The sequence below is a fragment of the Eubalaena glacialis genome, chromosome 10 (assembly GCF_028564815.1).
Source record: "Eubalaena glacialis isolate mEubGla1 chromosome 10, mEubGla1.1.hap2.+ XY, whole genome shotgun sequence".
Lineage (NCBI taxonomy): Eukaryota > Metazoa > Chordata > Mammalia > Artiodactyla > Balaenidae > Eubalaena > Eubalaena glacialis.
Window position 1 is genome coordinate 21772029 of NC_083725.1, and position 11288 is coordinate 21783316.

Below are 11288 nucleotides of genomic sequence, written 5' to 3' on the forward strand. Positions count from 1 at the left end.
CCATATGTGTCTCTGGTTCAGTGGTAGCCATCTTATGCATGCTGAGTTGATTTCATTCTGAGTTTTAAAGTTTCTATTATATTTAAGTTTCTTCCTAGTACAAAGAATAAGAAAAGCATACCTGTTGACAACTTGTGATAGAAAAAGTTTGAAAGGAACTGTAAAATAAGGAGGAATCCTGAGCATGGTGTGTTTATCCAAAGAATAAATATGGGACTAGAATGTATAATAGGAACTTGAGTGTAGGAACCAAAAGTTAATCTTCTGTATATATTCAACATTTGTCAAATTCTTACTAGAATATTCTCTTCAGCTCTGAACTTGGCAACTTAAGCAAGATGTGGAAATAATTGGCAAGGTTCCTGAGAGGAGCAATGAAAATTATTAGAGAATGAAAATAAAGCCTTTAAGAGAAGGTTAAAAGAATTGAGGTTTCCTAGGGAAGAAAGCGAAGAGCTGGAACACGGATGGTAACTCTTCATTTTGACTGACCAGGTGGCAAAAAAAAGGAATGTCCTAAATTTTCTGGAGGGATTTATTAGCATGTGAACTTTACTCTGCATTCCGAGATGATTGAGACCATATTGTATGCACTCTCTTCTTCCTGGGCTTTTCTGATGTCACACTTTTCTGGTTCTCTCTCTACCATTTGACACATTTGTATTTTGACTCCTTTTCTTGGAGGGGGCGGGTCTCTCCTTGACTCTCTCAGTTTCTTATCCTTCTTTTCTTCTTTTTCCCCCTCCTCCTTGGTGAAATCTCATGACTTTTGCTTCTGTCTTGTTCATGTCAAATCCATCCGTTACACACAGGCACCAGCAAGATCTATCCAAAATAAACATACCATGTCACTTTCCTACTCAGAATCCCTTAGAAGCTTCCCGTAACTTCAACAGCAACCACTGTCCTCCAGGGGCTGGATCCAGGAGAGGGGCAGTGAAGTGACAGGTGCTCATAACCCCTGGCCAGAAACATCTCTGTGTCAACCCACCCACTACGAGCATGCTAGTTTACCCACCGTGTCAGGAAGCAGGGAGTGCGCTTATAGGACAGCTCAAGCTCCTTAGGAGAGCATGAGAGACCTCCCTGCTTGGTCCCCTGTCTGCCTCTATAGCCCCTAGCGCCGCATCCCGCCCTGGACTGTGAGTTTAGTTTTTCTTGCATCTTCTGTTACACATGGCTTGCGGTTCTCAGAATTTGTCTTTTTTTAATAATAAAACTATGAAGGGAAGTTACAAGCTTTTTAAATTAGGAGAGTTGCTTGGTATATTTTATAAGGAGGTTTTACGTACTTTTTAAGACAAAAGATGCTGGATTTCCTGAATTTTGTCCCATAGTATCGTCAGAGCGATTTGCCATTTTAGTTTTGAGTTTGTCTGGATTGGGTATTGATGAGATAAAAACAGAAAACAAAGTTAGTATATATATATTGAATACTAGGGAACAAATCCATTAAGAACTGTAATTCTTCTTTGTGGAGTCATAAAATGTTAGAGAGAGCAGGCCCTTAGATATCACCTGCTTCAGTCTCTCGTGGTACAGATGAGAAGAAAACCGAGGCCCTTGAGAGGCTTGCCCAGGACACAGCAGACAGTATGGCAGATTCATCTAGAGCCCAGATGGCCTCAGGGTTGTACTACACCAGTTCTCCTTTTACTGCAGGGGTTTCCTCCCTCCCTCCCTCCCTCTCTCTCCCTCCCTCCCTCCCTCCTTCCTTCCCTCTCTCCTTCCCTTTCTTTCTTTCTTCCTACCTACCTACCTATCTGTATTTTTTTAAGCAGAGGCAGCTTACTTCTTTTTAAGTTAAATATATCCATTTACCCTTTTCTGTGAAATGCCTCAAATTTATACAAAAATAGAAAAGGAAAGTGCTTGTTCAAATAACCAGTTGGTGTGGGTATATATTTGTGTACTACATAAATGTACTGAATATATGTATATATAATGTTTATATATTTAATATTCACGTAAAGTGAATTAGATTATTGAGTGGCAGGAATTCATAGTTGATTCATTTAACTTCTTGGGTTTAATTCTTACTCTTACGTTTAAAAAAGTTGAATGACTTAAGTTTTCTTATAACTTCCAAATCATAATAATTACCAACACTTGAATAGTTCTTATTCTCTACCAGTCAGTTGTGGTTGCAAGTACCTATGTTAAGTACACACTCATATGTAATTCTTGCAACTATTATGTGAGGTTGGTACAGTTACTATTGAAGAAATTAAGGCAGGAGGGTGTAGTGGCCCAAGGTGATGCCATTAGTAAAAAATGGAGCTGGGATTGAAGCCAGGGAATCTGGCTCCCGAGTCCATGCTTATGACCCCTGTGCATCACTATATGGTGTCTCTGTGCCTTATCTTGTTACTGCTTTGAATGAGATTTAATAAAAATGAATGTTTAAGGAAGCCTCTCCTTTCTTGATGTTTTAAAAAATAAAATATGAGTAACAAATGTTTAACTTATAAAAGAACAACTCTTGTTAAAATGATAAATTTGTTCCGAGGAAAATTAAGAAGTTCACTAATTATTGATAGTAGTTCTATTAATATTTTATATAGTGTTTATTGACCAAAAGAATCTAAATCAAACTGAAGTTACTCCTAGGACTCTATAATCTTTACAGTTGTATAGTGGCTTTAAAAAATATTATTCAGAAACAAACCAGAATAACTTTTTTAGGTAGAATTTAATGAGAACATGATTCTGGATGATTCTGTTTTGTCAGGTCCTCTTCTGGATGCTATATTTTAAGAAAAGCCCAACCAGACTGAGGGAAGGGATTTAGAACTATGTCATTACGTAAGAAAAATTTGGAGGGCCTGGGTACGCTCAGCCTGGAGAAGAAAGAACATTCTCAAATATATGAGCAGCTATTGTTTAGAAGGATTCACTAACTAAACTCATAGAAACAGAGAATAGAAAAGTGGTTGCCAGGGGCTTGGGGGAGGTTGGGAAATAGGGAGGTGAATAGGTAAAAGGGTATAAAATTTCAGCTCTGAGATGATTAAGGACTGAGGATCTAATGTAAGTCATGGTGACTGCAGTGATAGCACTGTATTGCGGAGAGAGTAGAACTTACATGTTCTCACTAAAAATAAATAAGTAAATATATGAGATTACAGATGTGTTAACTAAATGAGAGGAGTCCTTTCACAGTGTATACGTATATCAAATCATCACGGTGTATGCTTTAAATATCTTACAATTTTATTTGTCCGTTATACCTCGGTAGAGCCAGGGAGAAAAAAAGGATTTGACTTCATGGGATAGAATTGGAGCAGTAGGTGGAAAGTTACAGAGTGACAGACTTTTAGCTCACTAGAAGCCGAGTGTGAAATTGGCTGGCTTAAGCAGTGAGGATTTCTTTGTCAGGAAGTTTTCAAGCAAAAGCTGGGTAACCCCTGGGAAAAGGATGTTGCAGAGCAGATTCATAGTTTAGTTGGGCTAGATGACTTTTCAGTTCCCTTTTCACAGTCCCTGGCATATTAATATGCACTCAATAAATAACTGTTAAATTAGTGACTTTTAAAAACATGGAACGGGAGAAATATTCTTCTCTCTTTATTTTAAACCAGTGTGACTCTCTTTTTTTAATGTACAAAGAATCTTTTTCAATTAATTAATTAGTTAATTTTTGGCTGCGTTGGGTCTTAGTTGCTGCACGTGGGCTTTCTCTAGTTGCATCGAGCGGGGGCTACTCTTCATTGCGGTGTGCGGGCTTCTCACTGCGGTGGCTTCTCTTGTTGCAGAGCACTGGCTCTAGGTGCGTGGGCTTCAGTAGTTGTGGCACATGGGCTCAGTAGTTGTGGCTCGTGGGCTCTAGAGCTCAGGCTTAGTAGTTGTGGCACACAGACTTAGTTGCTCCACAGCCTGTGAGATCTTCCCGGACCAGGGGTCGAACCCGTGTCCCCTGCATTGGCAGGCGGATTCTTAACCACTGTGCCACGAGGGAAGTCCCTAACCAATGTGACTCTTAAAGTGACTTATTTGATTCTGTCCTGATTATACGGAGAGATTGAGAGGGAAAAATATTTAACTTTAGATGTTGGTTTGGTTACTTTCTGGTTCCTCTTATATACTGTGAGGCTTTATAAATTGTGTTGCGCTCTCCAGGAAAAGGTAAGTAACTTGCATAGCTGTTATATAAATCATTACTATATAAGTTTAAAATGCATACATTTTTGTATGTATGCATATCTGAGTTTATTAACTTGTAAGCTCTTTGGTATTAGGATTTGTATTTTTATGTTTCCCCTCACAGCATCTAGTTCATACCTTTTAAAAATAATATTTGAAAGTGATTTCAAACTCTGTGTGTGTGTGTGTGTGTGTGTGTGTGTGTTGGGTATGGGGGGGGTTGTCCCTAATTCTCATTATCATTCAGAAATAAAGGCCTATCATTGATGTATGCTAATGCTGATTTTTAAATTTAGAAATTATTTAATTAATTCAAGTCAATTTTGAATTGTGTTGAATGTAGAGGGGAGCATAGTCAATGTTTGTTGCTTTTGTAGGTGCATGTGAGGGAACCTTGGCTTGCTCCACCTGTCACCTCATCTTTGAACAGCACATATTTGAGAAATTAGAAGCAATCAGTGATGAGGAGAATGACATGCTTGATCTGGCATATGGACTAACAGATAGGTAAGATTTTTGGACCACTTCCGTTGTGATAATAATCTAGGAGGATAAAAGTTTTATTAGTTCATGTCTGTCTCTGACCAGAGACATGTAATATGCATGCATGTAATAGGGTTCTCCCAGTGTAGATAGATAACAGTCACAGACTTTGAATATCAAATATGTGACATTTCTCTTATGTATTCTACAGTTTAACCCTTATGAAACTTTTAACAAAAGTAAAAAAAAAATTAATTGGAAGTATTAGAAGCATAAGTTCTAAATCCTAATAAATCTTCTTTCATCTATTTTTATTCCAGGAATTAATATTTATCACAATTTAATGAGTTGGGATTAAATTTAATGCTTTTTATGGTATTCTTGAAGGACAGATTTGATAATTGAAAGAAATTATAATGGAAAATTTTACCTACTTGAGAGAACACAATTTTTAAAAAAACTTAATATATAATAGTAATTATGTTAAAATGAGTACTTCTAGTTCTAACTGTACATTAAAGTAAATTAATCAGAGCTTATTCTTGTTATTAATAAGTAGAATTACTCTTTTTTTTTTTTTTTAAATGGCAAAGCAAGGAGGACGTCAAGAAGGACAACAAAGGAGGTCAACTGGACTCAGTGAATGGGTTTTTTTTTGTGTTTTTTTTAATAAATTTATTTATTTATTTTTGACGTGTTGGGTCTTCGTTTCTGTGCGAGGGCTTTCTCCAGTTGTGGCGAGCGGGGGCCACTCTTCATCGCAGTGCACGGGCCTCTCACTATCACGGCCTCTCTTGTTGGAGAGCACAGGCTCCAGACGCGCAGGCTCAGTAGTTGTGGCTCACGGGCCCAGTTGCTCCGTGGCATGTGGGATCTTCCCAGACCAGGGCTCGAACCCGTGTCCCCTGCATTGGCAGGCAGATTCTCAACCACTGCGCCACCAGGGAAGCCCAGTAGAATTACTCTTAAAAGTGGTAAGGTTTATAGTAGCAAGAGATATCAACTGATACCTTATTTTTTTTTTTAATTATCTAGTCTTTTGGTTTGAGTTAGGGAAGATAGGTAGTTAATTTACTGTTTCAAGGGACAAGATAACAAGAGTTTATTTAATTAAGGTTGGCTTTGGTGTTTAACTGTAATTTGGTGGCCCTAATGAAAAATAGTTTAAAAAAATAAGAAATAATAGTAATAATAATAGCTTTATTTCATGTGTATCATGTAACCACAATTTTATTAGATCCTTGAGATAAACCCTCTTATCTAATAATCCTCAAAAAGTTTTTAGGTCATTGGTATTTATTGTGGCTGCCATCTGCCTGTCTCCCCTCACATCTTCAGGTGCCACATTCTCTATCAACACCTTTTTTTTTCTAAAGGATAACACACAGAATACACTCAATGTTGTGTTAATTTGGTTCTGAAAATTGTTTCTTTCAATGTGAGGGGTAAATCATAGCTAACTGCTTGCCCTTTTATTCAGATGAAATTTGTAGGCGCATGTAACAGATAATGAATGAAAAGGAAAAAAAATGAGGGGAAATGGAGAACTGCATTTAGGAGAGGTACATGAGTGTGAGAACGTACAAGAGACCTATTGTAAATGTAAACTAGCCAAGAACTTTGATAATAAAATTCAGAAGTTTTAGAACAAGATAATGGAAAGCAGGAAATAGCTTTTATGGCATTTTATAGCTGATATTCTTAAGTACACAGAATTTTTGTAGAAATGCTTTGTGAGAAAAGAGTATAATGCTTTTCACAGGTAGGATTTAGAAAACACTGACATATTTGGAATGAAAATAATTTTGCTCAAAGATAGTAACTGCATGTAAACTTCTATTTCTAAGGTACCATATACTTCCAAACAAAGAAACAAGGAAACTCAGTCTTTAGTTCTTAGGTTTATTTTATTTATTTATTTACTTACTTACTTATTTGGCTGCACCAGGTCTTAGTTGAGGCACGTGGGATCTTCATTGCAGCATGTGGGATCTTTAGTTGTGGCTTGCAAATTCTTAGTTGTGGCATCCATGTGGGATCTAGTTCCCTGACCAGGGATCAAACCCGGGCCCTCTGCATTGGGAGCATGGAGTCTTAACCACTTGACCACCAGGGCAGTCCCATAGGTTTATTTTTAAAATTAAGTGCTATGTAAGTGTCTATAATTTTTAAGATAAAACAGCATCATTTTAATGTTTATTTTAGGGTGTACTTAACCTTGATTAACGATGGATTGTTGATACACGGGCTCATATGGCACTTATTGTACTGGTTATATGTCTCCTTTTCCCCATTAGAGCAGGGGCCATGTCTTATTTCATCATTGTGTCTCCAGTGCCTGATTCACAAAAGGCGTCACCAACTGTTTTTGGAATTAATGGTTGGTAGAGAGATTCAGGAATTATCTGTGAATCTATTTTTGATGGTTGTCATTGCTCCCTGCTGCCAGTTTCCATGGATAATCTACACAGAGGCCTCAGTTTCCATATTTGTAAAATGAGGATAATAATAGTACCTACCTCATAGGTTTGTTGTGTCGTGTCAACTAATAAATGTACGTGAAGCTCCTTGAACAGTGTCTGGTGAAGAAAGCATTCATTAAATGGTTGTTGTTGGCATTCTGACTATAACAATATTAATTCAAATGCTGGAAACTTACTATAATGCCTACCAACTTAACAAAGATTATTTCTAATCTTCAGAGTTAGTATTATCACCATTTTATAGAACAAAGCTTAGTTCTTGTAGATTTGCTCAAGGCCACACAGCTAGAGAATGACAGAGCCCTGGTTTGAATCAGTTACGTTAGACCCCAAAACCCTTGGTTTTTTACTATTTGAAGCTTCTTCTCTGCATTGAAAACCAAACTTTAGAAGTAAAGTTAACGTAACACCTAGTATATTTCCGCTGTCAGGTGTATATGGAGAAAATGTCTTCAAGGTTTGCACAAGTGTGAGATTTTGTAGGATTAATAGTGAAATCAAGGAAGACTTGCTGTCCGTCTCCTTCTGTAGAGGTGTAAGACACTTTCTACACTGGTAGACCCTAGAGCCGGAGACCTTCCAGGAGGAAGTAGGGGAGTGAGAACAGCCACAGTGCCACTGCCTTATCTTCTAGGGCTATAGAACCAGCAAGGGCTTTCGGTGCCACGCCTCCCTGTGTTCCCCCACACAGTTCTTTTTCTTCTGTTACTACACTTATTTTATTCTGCCCTGTATCACTGGTAGCTCTTTCTGTCCTGTTCCCCTTACTAAAAGTTCCTTGAAGGCTAGCATTACCCTACTCATCTTTGTACGAACACCAAGAGTAACCAACAGTCTCTCTAGGGCTCACCACAGTCCTAATGAATTTGTCTAAATTGGCTTGCCTTATTTTTTCTCTTGCAGACAGAGCTTAATGCATAATTGAGTATTGTCAGGGCTGATTCTATTCAACAAATAGGAATTATTGGTAAAAGGGGATTTTTTTCTATCAGCAATCAATATTTCCCATGGCAGTAGTACTTACTCCTTACTCAGAAACCTCCCAGTGGTCCCTCATTGCTCACCAGTAAAAACCTGAACCCCTTCACTGGTGTTCAGAGCTGTCCATGGCTTGGCCACCTTTCTAGCCCATCACTCCCCTGTCCTCGTCTGGCCTGCACAGCAGCCAGGCCAAAAACCCATACTGCCTCAAACATGCCTTGAATCCCTATTAGCTTTGCCTCAAATGCCTTTCTCCTTTATCTTTTTTTAAATATTAAGTTCTTGCCAGCCTTCAAAGCCCATTAGAAACACCATCTCCCCCGTCAGAAGTCAGTGCTTTCTCCTCAGCCCTTTCAGCTTTCTCTCTCTGTGGCATTTGTCACAGTCTCACATGTTAATTATCTGCAAATGTGTCTCAGCTCTTCTATTTGATTGAAAGTTCACGCCTTAATACTGATATTAGCAACTAATCCTCATGGCAGTCCTGTGAGGAACCCACTTATCCATCTTTAGGATGAGGTTGGGAAACTAATATTTGGCAGGGTTAAGAAAGTTGCTTGTGAACACGTCATGTTCAGTGCTGGATTCTGGACCACTGGTCTGTTTGGCTCTAACCCCTGCATCCCTGGCACCCAGCATGTAAGAGGTGTTCAGTAAGGATCGAAGTGAGTTGCTGTTCTTTTGCAAACCCACTGACATTTAGTTCTATGCCTTTTGATGCTCAGCAGGTGCTTGACGAATATGTTGACAAAACCAAGACCTACATACCACATTCCATCAAATTGAAGACAATTTGATTATAAGACTAATATAGTATTTATTTTTATGTGCCATTAAGAAAGAAAAAGCTCTGCTGATTAAAATATGGTGTAAAATGATCTTATCACTTAGCGTTTTATGCATATTGAAAGAGCTATTTATACTTAGATTTAGAGCTATTTAGACAGATTTGTACATCACTGTTTTAAAAGGAAAATATAAATAAAATTGGTCATAATACTGAAAAAAATAAAAGAAAATGGAATTACAGTTATTCTTCCAATGACAAATATTTACTTTCCTAATATCAATTTATGCTGGGTCTCTGTATTGTTAATTTTTGTTTTGTAATCTTTTTGGACTTATTTTGAATGGTAATGAAATTGAACACATAGTATTAACATACTTCCCATAACTCAATTGAAGAGACACCTCTGATGTGACTGCCACCTCACAGTGTAGCTGTGATTGTAAGATGGCATTGATTTTAAGATGCATTTGGTTTCAGAGATGTTAGAATTGTGGGAAAAATATGCATCTGATAATTGATGACTTACGTCTATGCGTTTATTCCAAATTTCTTGTTTTAAAGGCTTTAAAAAGTGTAGCTTTCTTTTATAGACTGTATGGTTTTAATTATCTGGGAATTGATTAGTCATTCTCTTGGCATTGCTAAAACCTCAGTTCTCGTCTCCACTGTTGTGCCTTCTCATCATTTCATTGCTTGTCAGCCCTGTCACCAAAAAGCAGTAGTTCCAGTGAAACAATTAGTAGAAAGATTAAAATGAAGCTTTGGCATATCACACTTTTTGTTTTTCATATTTACATTCTGTTTTCCTCTAGTTGAAAGGGTTGGATGTATCTTTTTCTACTTAATGGAAATTTAAAAGGTAAATAAATCCCTATGCTTTGGGTAAGAAAAGGTCCTGGTAACTGCATTGCCTTGTGAATAATATATACTTAATACTAAATCATACCTCCCCCCTTTTTTATACAGATCGCGGTTGGGCTGCCAAATCTGTTTGACAAAGGCTATGGACAATATGACTGTTCGAGTACCTGATGCTGTGTCTGATGCCAGAGAGTCCATTGATATGGGCATGAACTCCTCTAAGCTAGAATAAATAGGAATATTTTCACAACATTTTACCTATTTTTATAATTATTATTTCTTAATGTAATTAAATGAGAACATGGATGAATGCATTTATTGTTATGACTAGATTTATTACTTTAATTCACCTTGTGTAACTGCTGAATTTTGTAGTTCTGAAAGAATGTCATCTTTATTTTGATTAAATTATAAAAACAAATCAAATATTAGAAAGTAGTTAATATGATAAAACCTTAAATATTTTACCTGTGTTTGATTAGCAACGTTAGCAAAATGTTTTCACATAAATCTTACGCCTACTTACCTATAAAATAGGTTAAAAAAAGGTATCATTATCTCTGTTAGATGTGGTGGAGGCAGAGATGTAAAATGGCTTGTCTAGGGCCATACAGCAAATTAGAAGGTCAGTACTAGAACTGTATTTTGTACAAGTTATGTGTTGAGATCGAAAGTGGAGAAATTAGGAATATCATATTTATAGCTGTAGTTAAATGTGAATGTGTATGGATGTGTATTTAATTGCTCAGTAAGCTGATTAATTTCAAAGATAGTTATGACCTTATAAATCAGTATTTCAGAATTTTGATTCAGTGAAAAGTGTACGTCTGAGCACAGTTAATGGAGCGCTGTCAAAGATGTTTGGTGTCAGTTCTGACTGAACTGGAGGAATAAACTAAAAATTAGATGTCTTTATTTTTTTATCCTAATCAGAATGGCCTGTCTTTATAATCTTTTAAAAATAATGCCTGTGACAGAATGGACATCTTATGGATTAGGTTTTCTCTGTCCTGAGCTGCAGAAGGAAGCGAGTGGGCTGCCATCCCCTCGGCGAGGACAGAGCCTCACAGTGTGCACTGAGCACGATGGGCACGGTCCTGGGGCGGGGGGTGGGCTCGAGCACCTCATATCACTGTCTGTGCATGGCAGACCTTTGTACTTTATCTTTACTGTGAATACACTGGTAAATGATAATAAAGGGGTACAAAGTATGCTCTTGGAAGTATAATAAAACATTAGTTTGGACTAATGGTGGGGAAGGGCAGAAAAAACTAGTTAAAAGTGAATTATAAAGTTGAGTTAGCTTCAGGTACATCTGTGCACTTCGAGCATTTGCACAAATACTTGTCAAGTATGGTGTTGGACCTACAACGTTGTGTTATGTCCATCGGGGTACAGAGATGAACACGATCAGGAATGCCGTCAGGGAGCTCACCTTTTATTAGGAAAAGATAAAATATATGTATGCACAAATCATTTGCTTCAACTAAACTGACCAATTTGCCAAATAGAATACTTTTAAACTAATTAACATGTATAAAGTGATT

General features: G+C 37.4%; 1 protein-coding gene across 2 annotated transcripts in view; it reads left to right on the forward strand.

The window, feature by feature from the left end:
• Window positions 1–10670, forward strand: part of FDX1 (ferredoxin 1) — a 42837-nt gene extending 32167 nt beyond the window's left edge. Inside the window, exons 3-4 of one of the 2 annotated variants that reach the window (XM_061203917.1) lie at window positions 4521–4650; window positions 5220–5351. In XM_061203917.1, coding sequence (XP_061059900.1) covers window positions 4521–4650; window positions 5220–5319 — 230 coding nt within the window. In that variant the 3' untranslated portion in view covers window positions 5320–5351. Of the gene's footprint in view, window positions 1–4520; window positions 4651–5219; window positions 5352–9846 lie in introns of those variants that run through there. The other variant, XM_061203916.1, reaches the window with a different exon arrangement.
• The last annotated feature ends 618 nt before the right edge of the window (window positions 10671–11288 follow it).